Here is a 17564-nt window from a genome sequence, read left to right as displayed (position 1 = left end):
TATTTTATTGTTTGAGTTGTCTATTTCAGATTTAATATGTAATGTTTTAAAGCTCTTTATAACTCATTTCAGTATTTTATAGTATGATCTGTTTTAATCTTTTATAGCAGGCTCATCAGTACATCTTTGTGATGTATATAACTCTCTTTTTGTCTTGCATGAAATTTTTGACCCTTCTGTAATCCAGGGTTTCATTTTGCAAGCCTGGGGATTCATTTTTACAGTTTTTTGTGATATTGCTTCAAAAAGAGACATGAATTCATCTGTGAATATATTGAATTTAATATTAACATTTCTTTCTTTATATACTGGGCTCCATTTAAAATTTTCTAATGTACCCACATTGACTGTTCTGAAAGACCTAAAAACTGGTTTACATTTAATGCTCAGGTAGGGACAGAGCATCGAATGACATTATACTGAATGCACTATCCGAAAATTACCTCGAGCAATTAAACAGAGAACCGACTCGTGGAGATAACATCTAGGACCTTCTGATAACAAACAGACCCGAACTTTTCAACTCTGTAAGTGCAAAACAGGGGATCAGTGATGACAAGGCCGTTACAGCATCCCTGAATATGGAAGTTAATAGGAATATAAAAAAAGGAAGGAAGGTTTATCTGTTTAGCAAGAGTAATAGAAGGCAAATTTCAGACTACCTAACAGATCAAAACGAAAATTTCTGTTCCGACACTGACAATGTTGAGTTTTTATGGAAAAAGTTCAAGGCAATCGTAAAATGCGTTTTAGACAGGTACGTGCCGAGTAAAACTGTGAGGGACGGGAGAAACCCACCGTGGTTCAACAACAAAGTTAGGAAACTACTGCGAAAGCAAAGAGAGCTTCACTCCAAGTGTAAACGCAGCCAAAACCTCTCAGACAAACAGAAGCTAAACGATGTCAAAGTTAGCGTAAGGAGGGCTATGCGTGAAGCGTTCAGTGAATTCGAAAGTAAAATTCTATGTACCGACTTGACAGAAAATCCTAGGAAGTTCTGGTCTTACGTTAAATCAGTAAGTGGCTCGAAACAGCATATCCAGACACTCCGGGAAGCTGAAATACTAAACACCTTTTTCCAAAGCTGTTTCACAGAGGAAGACTGCACTGCAGTTCCTTATCTAAATCCTCACACAAACGAAAAAATGGCTGATATCGAAATAAGTGTCCAAGGAATAGAAAAGCAACTGAAATCACTCAACAGAGGAAAGTCCACTGGACCTGACGGGATACCAATTCGATTCTACACAGAGTATGCTAAAGAACTTGCCCCCCTTCTAAAAGCCGTGAACCGCAAGTCTCTAGAGGAATGGAAGGTTCCAAATGATTGGAAAAGAACACAGGTAGTCCCAGTATTCAAGAAGGGTCGTCGAGCAGATGAGCAAAACTATAGACCTATATATCTGACGTCGATCTGTTGTACAATTTTAGAACATGTTTTTTGCTCGTGAATCATGTCGTTTTTGGAAACCCAGAATCTACTCTGTAGGAATCAACATGGATTCCGGTAACAGCGATCGTGTGAGACCCAACTCGCGTTATTTGTTCATGAGACCCAGAAAATATTAGATATAGGCTCCCAGGTAGATGCTATTTTTCTTGACTTCCGGAAGGCGTTCGATACAGTTCCGCACTGTCGCCTGATAAACAAAGTAAGAGCCTACGGAATATCAGACCACCTGTGTGGCTGGATTGAAGAGTTTTTAGCAAACAGAACACAGCATGTTGTTATCAATGGGGAGACGTCTACAGACGTTAAAGTAACCTCTGGCGTGCCACAGGGGAATGTTATGGGACCATTGCTTTTCACAATATATATAAATGAGATAGTAAATAGTGTCGGAAGTTCCATGCGGCTTTTCGCGGATGATGCTGTAGTATACAGAGAAGTTGCAGCATTAGAAAATTGTAGCGAAATGCGGAAGATCTGCAGCGGATAGGCACTTGGTGCAGGGAGTGGCAACTAACCCTTAACATAGACAAATGTAATGTATTGCGAATACATAGAAAGAAGGATCCTTTATTGTATGATTATATGATAGCGGAACAAACACTGGTAGCAGTTACTTCTGTAAAATATCTGGGAGTATGCGTGCGGAACGATTTGAAGTGAAATGATCATATAAAATTAATTGTTGGTAAGGCAGGTGCCAGGTTGAGATTCATTGGGAGAGTCCTTAGAAAATGTAGTCCATCAACAAAGGAGGTGGCTTACAAAACACTCGTTCACCCTATACTTATGTATTGCTCATCAGTGTGGGATCCGGACCAGATCGGGTTGACGGAGGAGATAGAGAAGATCCAAAGAAGAGCGGAGCGTTTCGTCACAGGGTTATTTGGTAACCGTAATAGCGTTACGGAGATGTTTAGCAAACTCAAGTGGCAGACTCTGCAAGAGAGGCGCTCTGCATCGCGGTGTAGCTTGCTCGCCAGGTTTCGAAAGGGTGCGTTGCTGGATGAGGTATCGAATATATTGCTTCCCCCTACTTATACCTCCCGAGATCACGAATGTAAAAGTAGAGAGATTAGAGCGTGTATTGTGGCTTTCAGATAGTCGTTCTTCCCGCGAACCATACGCGACCGGAACAGAAAAAGCAGGTAATGACCGTGGCAGGTAAAGTGCCCTCCACCACACACCGCCAGGTGGCTTGCGGAGTATTGATGTAGATGTAGGTTATTAAGAATAAGTGAGTGCCCACTATGGTCAGTCAAACCAAAAATGAAAATTTTCACAATATGTATTTAAGTTAAGTGATATATGAGCTATACCCACTTTTACATACATAGCAGCGCGACCTTTCTCTCTATTTGCTCTAAGTAACTATCAGCTAGGACATAATCCTTCAACTGAGGCATCTACATGGCAGACTTTGCATGGTGCTGTGTAAAACACAATAAATGGGCTTGGGCTACTGAGTAATTTTCATTTATGCTGAGAGCCAAAAACTACTCTTTCTCTCTAAGGCTCCTGATATTTTTGTGGAATATACGTAATTTATCATTCATGACAGATTTTAAGTTACACTGTTTAGGGGTTAAATTAATGTCTCTAAATACATAAGGATTGGTACTTGATTTACTGATGGGATCCCTCTTTTAGGCTATGTTTGTGCACTCACTACTTAGAAATTGACTGAAGACTAGCCATGTATCTTGTTGTGCTGATCCCATAAAAAATTGTCACTGTGAGTATCAGCTCTTCCACCCTTGTTGCTTTTTATTAGTGATGATGTAGGACAGGCTGCTGGTGATGAGTTGGTTATTGCCTTCGACTGGCTGGTATTGTTTCTTTGAACACTGTCATGTTGCTTCTTGTTGTTGTTGTTGTGGTCTTCAGTCCTGAGACTGGTTTGATGCAGCTCTGCATGCTACTCTATCCTGTGCAAGCTTCTTCAGCTCCCGGTACTTACTGCAACCTACATCCTTCTGAATCTGCTTAGTGTATTCATCTCTTGGTCTCCCTCTACGATTTTTATCCTCCACACTGCCCTCCAATGCTAAATTTCTGATCCCTTGATGCCTCAGATCATGTCCTACCAACTGGTCCCTTCTTCTAGTCAAGTTGTGCCACAAAAACCTCTTCTCCCCAATTCTATTCAATACCTCCTCATTAGTTATGTGATCTACCCATCTAATCTTCAGCATTCTTCTGTAGCACCACATTTCGAAAGCTTCTATTCTCTTCTTGTCTAAACTATTTATCGTCCACGTTTCACTTCCATACATGGCTACACTCCATACAAATACATTCAGAAACGACTTCTTGACACTTAAATCTGTACTCGATGTTAACAAATTTCTCTTCTTCAGAAACGCTTTCCTTGCCATTGCCAGTCTACATTTTATATCTTCTCTACTTCGACCATCATCAGTTATTTTGCTCCCCAAATAGCAAAACTCCTTTACTGCTTTAAGTGTCTCATTTCCTAATCTAATTCTCTCAGCACCCCCAATTTAATTCGACTACATTCCATTTTCCTCGTTTTGCTTTTGTTGATGTTCATCTTATAACCTCCTTTCAAGACACTGTCCACTCCGTTCAACTGCTCTCCCAAGTCCTTTGCTGTCTCTGACAGAATGCAGTTCTTTTCTTTCGCATCTTTTGGCGCAAACGCTCAAGGACACATTTGTAATATTCCTGGTTAATTGTCTGTCCTCCAGGGGTAAATTCATGATGTACAATACCAGTAGAATCGAAAAAAGTCACCAACATTGTCTTCACCTTCGACCGACTCTGACGTGCTATTATTGGCCGTGGTGAACTTGGAGTCCTCCCACTGCGAAGACTGCACTTTGGTTTCAGGATCATATCCAAATACCTACAATTCGTCAACTGTAATTACCCTGTCTAACAAATCTGGGTCATTTTTAGTCCGATTAATCAGTTCTTGACACACTTCAAGTCGGTATTGTCTCTGGTCACTTTACAACACCTTTGGAATGAATTCTGTGGACACTCGACGCATGTCACTCTTTAGTAAAAATTGACTGAACTGAATAAAAACTTAAATTAAGTTCAGTGGCCATCTCCCCGATTGTAAGTGTACGATCGGAGCGCACTAAGTCGCGAACTTTCACAAAATTTTCATTCGTTTTTGAGATGGAAGGACGACGGAACCGTGGTTCAAATTCAAATGATTCGCGGCCATTTTTAAATCTGTGAACCAGACAAAAACATTTGACTGGCTCATACAGTTATCTCCAAAAGCTGTTTTGAATAGTTCGTAAGTCTCAGAAGCTGATTTCCCGGTTTTAAAACAAAATTTCACGCAAATTCGTTGCTCCGTTTTTACGTCCACTTTCACGGAGACAGAATCCGGCAAACAAGCCCTAACAGACCCGCACTCAACCAGCTGCCACAACGAACTGAATAAACTATAAAGGAAACGCAGTTTCCTGTCAGAGGGCGTTCAAGGACAAGGCAATGACTCGCTCCCTACCCTCCGTGTACCTGCCCGCCAAACCAGAAAGCAGTAGCGGACCCATTCTTAAAACTCTCCAATCACACCTCGTATTTTGTAACTGGATTGTAATTTGTTTCTAGGCAAACTTAAGATCAATAATTGCATAAACTGTGTTCTTAATCATAATACTGTATGTTAAGATACTGATACATACTTCCAAACTTTTTAAAGAAAGCCGAACCGTAAAACAGACTGGCAAGTGTGATTTACGAGTCAAAATTGAGAGCCTCATAATAATATCTTACGTCTTTGTTTTGAAACATGAGATATTGAAAGTTATTCCTGAAATTGAATGTAACTGTAATAGATATAGTAAAGCGACTTGTGAATATTTGTACCGGACCGTGATTAGAAAGCAAATTTCCCACTTATCTCTAGCAGTCGCCTTATCACTTAGGCTATTCGAGCTCACTCCATGGACCTTCCCAAACTTCCTTAAACATACACCTATCTATTTCTTCGCCAGATTACAAAGAAACTGCTTAGTTCCATCCAGAACTATATTTAAAAGTAATTTCTAGATGGAAACAATTATCACGTCATAGAATAAAAATTACAGTTCCAGGTAACTTAAAATAAATCGCAAAAGTTTGATTTTCTGTTAACAACAATTATTTATAATTTATTTCATTTTATATTGTCTACAATTCGTTTTACCGATGCTTATTTGTGTTATGATTGCCTTTGGTATTATTATTGTAATATCTGTGCCATGTAAGATGTTTGCAGAGTACATCTGTCCCGTATACACATGTTTATCTGAAGTTTGACAGTAGTGACTAGTGACGTGAGATGTAGGAGTGTTGTGGTGTTGCTCGGTCCCAATGATAGAGCCTAGCGTAGAATTCCGTCCATTTTATTAAGAGTAGGAAGTGCCTGTTAAGTCACCATTGAAGAGTGATAATTATGTAAAGTAGAATCATAGAAAGAAATGTCATCAACGAAAACTGAAACGGAATGTCTTGAGTCTTCTGCAAATGTGATGTATCAAGCCCTCAGCGATCTCTGCAAGAACAATGCAGCGTTTTTCCAGCATGATGATACTGAAAGTGGACAACGCCTGTATGCTGGTTTCCTTGCCGTCATGGATCACGTTGAAGTTGTCGGCCCATTAGTGGAAAAAGTAAGGAAAGTGGCTCCTCAGTATGACTTGGATGTGCGGACACCTGGTAACGGATATCGCAGTTTCGTGGTGATGGTTGACTCCTGTGTTACCCACTGTATGAAACTAAATAAAGAGATTTGCTCATCTCGTGACTCTATTCTCTTTCGGAAGAGTGCCTACGTCCGGTGAGTCTCAGATTATGTTAAAGATAAAGATGTAGAACAAAATTTGTATGAAGGAGAGTAGTAATGTCACTTAACTTTTCTTGCTGTGGAGAAAGGGGGGGAGGGAGAAAGAGAGAGAGAGAGAGAGATTGTGTGGGAAAAAACACGTCGCTAAAAATATTTTTCTTTTTGTAATGATCGTTTAGTTCTGTTATGTCTCTTAAAATTCCATATTTATACTTGCGGCGTAGTTGATTGATTGGCACTTTTTGTTTTTTTAACCTAGTTTGTGTATAGTGCATTAACTTGTAATATGGGTTAAGCCAACGTAAAACAAAATGTGTTAAAATATTCATCCTACAAAAAACAATATAAAACATCATATTGCAATGACAATGTCGCACACATTTTTCCCTAGATTAATACTTACTACACACAATAATATATTAAAGTGATCACAGTACATACATAAACTAATAACAGCATTCCTTAAACATACATTCTTCCACACTATAAAATTAATTTTCTATTAAATAACCCTTTAGAAGCTTCTGGAATGTTTTAGTAGGGAAGACAAATGATCGACATTGGTTTATTGGGGAAATTTTGGGTCATCTGTAATGGAGATGGTGTTTAGAACTCCAGTGCAACCTATTCTTTAGTGTTACTTGATTGTTTGGGATCTCACCAGGTGGGATTAATGAAAGGTGTCAAAGAAGTTAAGAGGTGGGACTGCTAGATTTCTTACCGATGGGTTCAGTCAGCATGTAAGAATTACGGAGATGCATTAGGAACTCAAAATGAGACTCCCTGAAGGGATGATGATGATCTTTCCAAGGAACACTATTGAGAAAATTTAGAGTGGACTGCATAACAGTTCTACTGCTGCCAATGTACATTTCACAAAAGGGCCGCAAAGATTAGACAAATTTGGGCTTGTACTGAGCATATAGATAGCAATTTTCCCACACAGTATTTGTGAGTGGAGCATGAAGGGAAGTAACTAGTAGTGGTGTGAGGTACCGTCTGCCACGTAACCTACGATGACTTGTGCAGTATGTATGTAGATGTAGAAGGAAGACTATTGAGTTGTACACTTGAGTATTGGTGACCTCCTTCAGCAATTGTCTGTGTGGTATACTTCTCAGTTGGCTTTCATTTCTTGTCATATGGATGAACATCTAAATTTTTTCTAGTGATCTGATTAGTGAAGTTATTACTTTCTATGTATGTGCCTGGAACTGTCAGTAGCTTTAGGCAGTTTTGCACAAGTCTATTTGTTTTATATTCAAGAAGACCATGATTTTCTTTTAATGAAAAAAAATTTTATATTATTGCTGCTGGTATTTCAAACAATAGACCTAATTCCATTTTGTAAGTATAGTTCAAATGGCATGTTGTAGATAGTACACAGAATTTGTTAGCGTGCTGTGCGAGGTGTTCCATAATAAATGTTACAATACTTTGTTTTGCAGCAGACATTCTATATGTTCTCTGCATTGGAGCTTACTGTCAACTGTAACTCCCAAAAGCTTTATTGAGGTATCTTCTCCCAATCTTGCTTAATTTATAAATATATGTATTTGACCTTCTTTTTCTCTCTTCATGAACAATATGGACATTATTGTTTTGAGCTCCAATAAAATCATTGTGTATGAGCCACTGTACTTCTATTTGACAAAAATGTGCTTGTTTCCAGTTTTCAGATTTTCTTCTACATTTACAAAAGTCATGTCACCACCATACAGTATTTTTTGATCCGCATTGCTTGCTGTCTCTTTGTTTCTAAATAGGTTGAACAGAAGTGAACCAAATACATCTTAGGGGTACATGATATTTAACATCCTGGGTTTCAGATCTACATCCCAATTCCACTGTCACATACTACTTTTGTTACAAACTTGTAATTTTATTGACTGCACTTTGTGTCGATGTGTGGTACAGCTTTCAGGTTTTTCAGTTAGTAGCTAGCCTATGAATTAAACCTCTTCCATGTTAAATTATTTTGTACTACATACAATCGTCCTGAGCCTAAATGTATTAATGACACACACACACACACACACACACACACACACACACACACACACACACACACACACGCACACACTCTTTATTTATTTATTTGCCTTTGACGCTAGTGACACTTTCTAGCTGAGAGTGTAGGGTGCATCATACAGTTTTATATTACAATAAATAAACAGCAATGGAAAAAGGAGTGGATTATATTTTACAGGCACATGTGAGGTTATTGCACAGTTTCTTTTTACAAAATAACAGCTAATATTTAATTTGATATTAAATGCTCATTCATGCTGTATATACATCTCTCTGTAGGACACACTTTTAAACAATTTTTAAATATATTTGATCCGTTACTCCCCTAATTGATTTCGGTACCTTGTTAAAGCCTTTTGCATGCTACATCAGGGACACTCTTGTCTGTTTGATATTTTGCTGGCTTGTGTAATAATTTTCCTTTCCTGTTGTTGCATTATTTTATTGCCATTCAGCGATTACAGCAATAGACAATAGCACACATGTAACACAATACAATTGATAATTTTAAAGAAACAACAGGCTTGTTACAAGTTCACAGTACTATATAACAGTTGAAATATTAATTTACTTCGTAGAATGGATGGGGTAACTAACCAGTCATACAGTATTTGTTTGAATGCTTGTTCAGATAATTCTTGTGCAGATTGTGGCATCATATTAAATAATTTGTGCCACATGAGTTCATAGCTGTTCAGTGATTTGGACACTATGGTATGGAGTATAAATGCTTGTATTCTAAGAGTGAACATTTTCTCTATGTTTTGTTTTTGGTAATAACTTTTTTTGTGTAAATTAAAGCGTAGTATATGTCTAAGTTTATTACAGTCATGATCGTTTTCAGTGTGCCTTATAAGAAGAACCAGTAACTACTCTTATCGCTTTCTTCTGCACTATTAAGATTTGTGCTCACAGCTAGAGTTCCCCATTCCCCCATAAAATAGTACTGTTTGTTAGTATGCTTTGGAAGAGAGAAATTAGGCTGTTCTGACATACTTTTTGAGTATGCAATCCATAAGTCACCTTCACATATAGATTACTCTTGACAGCTTACTACTAATATATTGCACATGACCACCCCAAGGTAATACACTCTATTACTTTCTTTAATATGTTGCAAGATATGTCATATATATCTACACTGTCTGATGGTTTTAGCTGTTTTACTATTCTTAGGGTGAGACTTCTGAGAAGACAGATGTACTTGTATTAGCCAGTGGTGTACAAACATTTTTAAAAGAATTTATGGTGAACTAGTATCAGGTTTGACAATAGCATTCCATTCCTCAACTGATTTAATAACATAGTCATTGAATTTTTGAGGAGATATGTTAATTGTCTTGTTTCTTTCATTTTTTACAACACTGTTTATTAGTTTCCATGTGCCTTTCCATTTACTAGTGGAATTCTCAACACGGCTGAAACTGTGTTCTTTGTTTGACCTCCACAATCGTCAGTTTTCTGGCTTTTACATACACTGTACAACAGGATAACTTAGTTTTTCTGATTTGTTAGTTCTTCAGTATGCCATGGGTTTTGTTTATTTGTGTCCTTGCTTTTGAAGCCTTTGTCAGTTGTTTTTCATTTCTGTATGGGAATGTTGTTATTAAATTGTCAAAACTGCTTTAAAAGACCTTTCAAATATTAGCTTTGCTGACAAATCATTATATAAACTGTAATATGTGTCACTGTAACTTTGACCAAACTAGTCCCTGTCAACAAGGGATTTACAAAACCTGAAAATTTTATCATTTGTGACAGGTCTGGTGATTACAACGGGTCGACAGAAGTGTCCGATCCCATGCATCGGCTTAGACCCGTAACGTAAGGGTGTTGTTGTGTGTGACGTCACGACGGCGCAGAGTTTGGTTTGTGTTTGCGGCGTGTTTGTAGATGTCGTCGTGTTGTGGTTTGTTGTGCCCTCTGGTGGTATGTTTAGGGCTTTCGTTTGTGTGGTGTAATGGGCTCAGTTTGGTCTTGCTCGTTATACAGAATTGTTTGAGTGTTGGCTGTCTTTGTAGTGCAATTTGTTTCAGTGAGTTAATGATGTAGTGGTTTTGTGTGAAGGTTAATTTAGTGTTGTTCGCTGTAGGTTGTGTGGCAATTTTAGTAAATTAATCGGTTGTTGTTTTTGTTCAGGAATAGATATGAAGGATAAAATTAATAGCGCGCGTCTGCGGGAAATGATGGGAAACACAGTTATTTTTTCATTGGTGTGTGTGTGTGTGTGTGTGTGTGTGTGTGTGTGTGTGTGTGTGTGTGGTATCGGGAGATGTTTTTGAGCTATATTGGTCAAGGGAAGTGTTCAATCCCAATTTATGGGATCGAGAGCTGCTGTTGAGCTATATAGGTCAAGGGAAGTGTCTGATTCCAGGTGATATTGTGTTCGTTGGAATTTGGGGAGTTTTGTGATTTTCTTTTTTTCTTTTTTTTTTTTGTGGCATGGGGGTGGGTGTCTAAATTTGTTTATATTTAGTTTGTCCCCACCAAAAAACCCCCAGTTTCCCACAATTTTCCAGTTAGTGTCATTAGGCTTTTTGTGGAACATGTATGTGTTTGTTTTTCGATGTATTTTCGTCTTTATAATGTGTACGTAACGACTTTATATGCGCCATATTGGAATCGTGGTTTATGGTCATTTCCACCATATTTGTGACGTCATGGGTCAAAGCAGACGGGCGGACGTCTAACAGCATGTCCAGTTTTCTAGAAATGCAGTGGTGATACCCATAGGTGGCCAGTACGGGGATATTATTACTAATTTAAGACTATCAATAACTATACCAGTACTTAAAAATTCTGTTAGTCACTCAAGTACTCTAGATCCGGGTCGACAGAAGCGTCCGATGCAACGCGTCGGCTTTGACCCGTGACGTAAGGGTGTTGTGTGTGACGTCATGACGGCGCGGAGTTTAGTTTGAGTGTGGCTGTCTCCAGTTCTGTTTTATCTTATTTTATTTACTTTTCTGATCTGTTCGCTCTATCTCGTGAGATTTTTTTTTTTAAATTTAAAAACACTTATTACTTATTTTAATTATCTGTTTCCTCGAATTTCTGTTTTAGTTTATTATATTTATCTTTCTGATCTGTTCGTTCTATCCCGTGAGATTTTTTTGTAAAAAAGACAAAAAACACTGATCAGCTACTGAAGCATCTTTATCTTCTATGGGTTGCAGGGGTTACGACCCCTGGGGAGGTGGGTGGGTATTCATGCATGGCTGTCTTCACTTACACGTTGTAGCTACGCAAGGCGTCTAAATTTGTTTATATTTAGTTTGCCCTCACCCAAAACACCCCATTTCCTGCGCTTGTCCCGTTAGTGTCATTAGGCTTCTTGTGGAAAGTGTGTGTGTTTGTGTTTGTTTCCCCCATATTTGTGACATCATGGGTCAAAGCAGACGGGTTGGATCGGACGCTTCCGTATTTCCCTAGATCCGACCTATTAATGGAGCAACTGAGAGACTGGTTAATATAGATTGCTCCACCACCTCTTATATGCAGTTTTCTACGGCATCTATTTGCTATATTTTAGCTATCGAGTTTGACAACTGTAAGTTAACCCTCATTGCCATAATATTCTGATGTATGTACATATATAGTGAGTACACTGTCATGTTATAGTGTACAAAAGCTTGTCTAAAAGTTTGTCTGGGTGGTATTTATGCTATAAATCTCTCTGCTTTTTTTCTACACTTAAAGTATTATTAACTATCTTGTGCACATCCCCATGTATGAATTGTCTCTGCAGCTCATGGCCTAGTGGCTGGAGTTGCTACCTCTGGATCATGGGCCCCCAGGTTCGATTCTCAGCTGGGTTGGGGATTTTCTCTGCCCGCGGACTGGGTGTTTGTGTTGTTCTCATCATTCATCATCATTTGTGACTGTGACTAGACTGGACTGTGTAAAAAAATTGGTCTGTATAAAAATTGGGACTTTGTATGGGCACTGATGTCTGCAGTTGAACGCCCCCCAAACCAATCATCATCATCATCATTGTCATATATGAATGGAGTAGGACAGATGTGGGAACACCTTGTCCTGAGAACTTCATCATCTAGAACATTTGCTGTTCTGCATGTGAGGAAAATGTGTGTGTTTATCTTGTTACGTAGTACATCTGTATGCTCCCACCCCTCCATGTCAAATGCGTATCTAAAACAGTTTCTAAAATTTTGGTTCTGGTTACTTCTTTAATTGATCATTGTTCCTCTTACACATTTCAGTGTACTTGGTTTGGAGTGCTTCCTTTCAAGGCACCTCCTCTATCTTAGCTGCATGTATAATTGAAGTGTCATCAGCATACATAGTAATTTTGTTTTATATATTGTGAGAGATCCTTTATGTAGAGTATAAACAGAATTGGTATGAGCATGGAGCCTTGGGACACACCATGTGTGACAGTTAGTAATTCTGATATTTAAGCCATTATACTACTCCCCCTACTCTTGTATGTCTGATTTCTGTCCACTGTTTCATACTCATGATGTCTGATTTGACTGGACATAGCATTACCCTCAAATTCCATTGCAATGTTTTCATTGTACCATGTGGTGTTCACTATGGTGGTAAGATACATTACAGTTTCCCTGCAGTTTTAATTTCCACTGCTGTAGCTTCAAATATCACTACTCTAGCATATTTTATGCTATTTTGGATGACATGACGTTAGTTGATTTGCAGCTGGAGAAAATGGCAAAACCTCGACCTTTACGCAATGTTCTACAAAAATAATTTTTAAAGTTGTAGACCTCCATCTGATTTTCTTTTAGCCCATGTTCTGTGACTTCTAGAATGTTTGGCTTATATTTCTGCAATGTTACCTCTAAACTCATCTGCTTTGTTTACATGCTGAACATTGTGGTGAATTATTCAGTTGTCTTTAATTTTAATAATTCCATTTCCTATGATGCACTAAGCATTTCACTAGCTCCTCATGCTGCTGTTACATTGGATTGATTCTTTTCAAGTTGTGTCAGTAAAACTGGCTAACCTCTTTGTATTGTGTCTAAATACCTGGCAATATCTTTGCACTGGTAACTGAGATAAGTGCTTTCAGTTGCGTATGTTCCTGGGATCTTACTCTGCTGACAAAACACCATAAAGGATCATCAATGTAGCAAGCCTCCTAGGTCTCTGTCACTTACACTGACTGAATGCTGCTGCTGCAGGTCTCAGGAACCTCCACTGTGTGGGTTGCTGCTGCCAATAGACCCAGTTTTTGTCTCAATGGCTGTCCTTGATTGGTTGTTGCTGTAGCTACTGATCCTTCTGTGTTTACTTTTGGCACCAGCGAATAGTCTGTCTGCTCTTCTGTGCAGGGAAGGGAGACATTCAATGAAGAGCTGTAGTCAAGTCTTTGTATCTGTATACTTGGACACCGAATAGTAACTGTTTATTAAATATGCAATTTTTTTACTTGTGAAATACTTTCCCGTTCAGTTTAAGTGCAAGCCATGTCTTGTATAATCTTCTCTGGCCATATCATCCACTGCGAGGAAGTGTGCATGGGGAAGCCTTGGTAGAGTTCCAGCATAAATTATTTGCTTTCTTTATTTCTGCATATACGCATGGTAAAACAAGCAGTCTTATCTTGTAAAAATGTCCGAAATAATTAGTTTGTTTACCTGGCCCTTCCAGTCATTTTTACTTAATTCTTCCTCATAGAATTTTGACATAGCGAATTTTTTGGCTTGGGCTAGCTTAAGCACAACTAATGGTGTACCACTTTACATTTTATACACTTCACACCTTTTGCGACTTGCTTTCTGCAGTAGCAGTAGTTTATCACAATTTTTAGCTTATCACAGTATAAAGTAGTTGCTTCCCATGCTCTCTCATTATTGTAATTTTCTATATTACACAAATTTATCAAAATTGGCACATATTTCTCATATATTTTCAGGAATTTAACTACATTCACATGATTTTTACATTAAGTGTTTGTACTTGGCATCTCTTGATTTGTTCTCCATTGTGTTAAGCACACACACAATTACACGATTCGACGATCAACCATTTCATTTATGTAATTTTTTTGTCATTGTTAGCAAGGTAGAATCATGTGGGCAAGTGCTGGCATCACTTGGAACTGTTGCCAGACATATACATACCCTCCTATCATGGTCACCCCCTGGAGAGCTCTTCCCGGCTGACAAACATTCACCAGAAGAACTATTGAGGCAAGCAGAAAATGTCAACATGTATTGCTTCTATGGGTACTGTCTTGGGCTGCAGGTAACTCTGATACTAAAACTGTTGATTTTTTTCACCATAATGCTTTATTTCTGTGCTAATTAGGAAGATTGCTGAAATGGAATGCTAAGTTTCATGTTTATGCTTGTAAATCTTCTCTGCCTTCTTCCCTGAAGATCTTAAAAATTCTTCCTAACCTTTCTTTCACTACATTAAATGTTTTATTTTGCTTGTGGATCTTTAAAGGTTGATGGATTTCTGAAATTAAGAAGTGCTTCTTATCACTTAAATTTATTTAATCTCCCCCTAATCCCTTAATTTTTACCTACTTACATAGTTACTTTGCTTCTATCTTCAGTTGCCTGACGGAAATGCATTTTATTGATTTATGGTAGTTTGCTTGCCCATTCGTATTTTCAGAGTTTATCATAAGAGAACTGTTGTGTTGTTGTTGTGTTAATGTCTTAGATACTGCCTGTCATTTTTCACCAAGAAACTCATTTAAATGGTGGACATAAATGATTCATCAGAATCCAGTATGTGTAGCAGATGCACCACAACAACAATTATTCTCATGACATCACATTTTCTGGCTTGCCAACTCTCAGCCAAACAGGCATCTTCAATCTTACCTAGACCTTGGGCTATTGTAGAGATGAATCTGTCACAAAAATGTTCAGATTTCTTACTTTTTGAATAAAAAAGCAGGTGTCAAAGATGACATCTGCTATCAGTAGGTAAATTTATCATTCTTGTTGCAACCTAAAGATTTGTTTCCTTGTGTACAAAAAAATAGGAGAATTTGTGAAGAGACTTAAGGGGGGATGTAATGGAAAATGTAAACATTTATTTTAAAAAATCATTACAGCCATATTTATTAGTGTACAAATCTAAAATTTGCATGTGTGAAGCAAAAGAGCTGTTTTTAATGGAAAAATATAATAAAACATGCAGGATTAATATGTTGCCAGAAATCTGAATTTTTTGTTGTCTTTGCCGCATGGGATTAGCCGAGCGGTGTAAGGCGCTGCAGTCATGGACTGTGCGGCTGGTCCCGGCAGAGGTTCGAGTCCTCCCTCGTGTGTGTGTGTGTGTGTGTGTGTGTGTGTGTGTGTGTGTGTGTGTGTGTCACTCAAATTCTAATCATGCAATTAATCTGAAAATTTTATTGTATTGTCATGAGAAGGTTATAAGACCACTGAACTACAGTTATTAATTAATGGTACAAATTGTATCATTAACAGAGTTTTTAATTTTGCACATCCAAAATTAACTTTTTTTCTACATACAATCATGTAAAAATCAGAATGTAATTGTAGTTCCAGGGAGAGAGCAACATGTTGCAAACAGTTCCTGAAAATTTCATAGCATTAGTGCATATACTTTTTGAGAAAAGGCTTCTAATAATGTAAAAAATGTAAAACAGAGAAAATTAGGTTCAAAGATTTTCTTCTCATACTTCAAGTAATAAGCTTACCTCAATTTTAAAATCCTCCATACTGATACTCCTCATCCTCCAGGTTTCTCTTCTCTCCTCTTCGAATCTGCCTGGCCTGTATTTGCAAGTAAGACATTGACCTGGTGGCTTTCTTGACCCTGCTCTCATCAATGGTGTTAAATGCTTTTGTCGTAAACACACTAGGATCTATACCATCTTTCTTCAGCACTCTATTATTTCTGCTGTTCTGTTATAAAACTGCATCATAGACACCTATTTTGAGTACTTAAAGTCCACAGACTGTCCTTTTTGAGCATCTAATCAAAATTAAGCTATTGAGGCTTTCATTTGCATTTTGTGTCTTTCCGTGAAGACACTTCCTCAGTAAATCAGGGATTTCAAGACACCTGAATGTGGGCTTAATCGCATGCATAACAGGTTCTGGTAATGAGTGTTCATGTGAATATATATCATTTCTGTTGTTGAACTTACGCCGATCGTCTTTCAGACACAGATTGTACATTGGTGTTTGTTCAGTGGATAGTTTGTGGGAAAAAATTTGCCCACTGCACGCATCATTGCCTCTAAATTGAATGTGTTTTTCCTAATAACTCTCCCATAAAATAACTGAAGAGAATCAATTTCTTTGAGTAAGCCTGTCTTTTCCTCCTAGTGGTTTTCCATCCTCAAGTACTTCATCTTTCTTCTCTTTCAGCAAGCAACGAAGCCTACCACCAAGCCTCTGTTGGATGTGGTCAACACATTCCAACTTTTCTATTGTTGTATTGTGCGGATTTTTATCTGTTACAGCTTTGAATGAAGAGTCCCCATCACCAAGGTATTTAGTATGTCTAACACCATATTGGTCCTCAGATCTGGAGAACATCCTCACAACTGCAGTAGCCTCTATCCCCCCACTTGAGCCATTATAATTTTTAGAGCATGCTAGTGCATGCTTTTCTTGCCACAATTTCTCACTGTCTTCATTGTTGGACATTTTCCTTGTTGCACACTGGTGGTAGTATTCAGACATAATTTTCACATCTAAAACTTTACCTGAGTCAGTACCAATAACAGATGCTACTCCATACAGAGACATGTCCGCTTTTCATCCAGGTCCCATCTACAGAGACACAAATGTCAGTAACATTTGTAGGAGATTCACTGTCATGAATATCTACCCCAGGACCTATTTCTTTTTTGCTTTATTTCCACCAATTCCTCCACTGCTTTCTTCACAGAAAGTTTGGCAGTATCGCATACAGCATCAGACGTTTCTTTATTTATTTTTTCATACCTTGCACAAGGTGGAGGCTTGTTCAGAAAACCATACAATTACCCCCTTCCCTGCCATGTCGCCGGCCGAAGTGGCCGTGCGGTTAAAGGCGCTGCAGTCTGGAACCGCAAGACCGCTACGGTCGCGAGTTCGAATCCTGCCTCGGGGATGGATGTTTGTGATGTCCTTAGGTTAGTTAGGTTTAACTAGTTCTAAGTTCTAGGGGACTAATGACCTCAGCAGTTGAGTCCCATAGTGCTCAGAGCCATTTGAACCTGCCATGTCCAAGGTATCTAAGAGCATGTGCTAACCTAAAATTGCTTTCATTGCTACCAGTGTCAGTTTTTTTGGAGGAGGAAAATTAAAA

At 38.3% G+C, this 17564-nt stretch overlaps 1 protein-coding gene across 2 annotated transcripts in view; it reads left to right on the top strand.

Annotated features, from left to right (window-relative positions):
* Positions 1-5712: 5712 nt before the first annotated feature.
* LOC124777265 (hormone-sensitive lipase) overlaps positions 5713-17564 on the top strand; it is a 96676-nt gene continuing 84824 nt past the window's right edge. For both annotated transcript variants that reach the window (XM_047252596.1, XM_047252595.1), the window contains exons 1-2: positions 5713-6254; positions 14339-14525. In XM_047252596.1, coding sequence (XP_047108552.1) covers positions 5896-6254; positions 14339-14525 — 546 coding nt within the window. In that variant the 5' untranslated portion in view covers positions 5713-5895. The remainder of the gene's footprint in view (positions 6255-14338; positions 14526-17564) is intronic.

This window comes from Schistocerca piceifrons, chromosome 2 (genome assembly GCF_021461385.2).
Source record: "Schistocerca piceifrons isolate TAMUIC-IGC-003096 chromosome 2, iqSchPice1.1, whole genome shotgun sequence".
Lineage (NCBI taxonomy): Eukaryota > Metazoa > Arthropoda > Insecta > Orthoptera > Acrididae > Schistocerca > Schistocerca piceifrons.
This window is presented reverse-complemented; position numbering and strand designations above follow the sequence as displayed.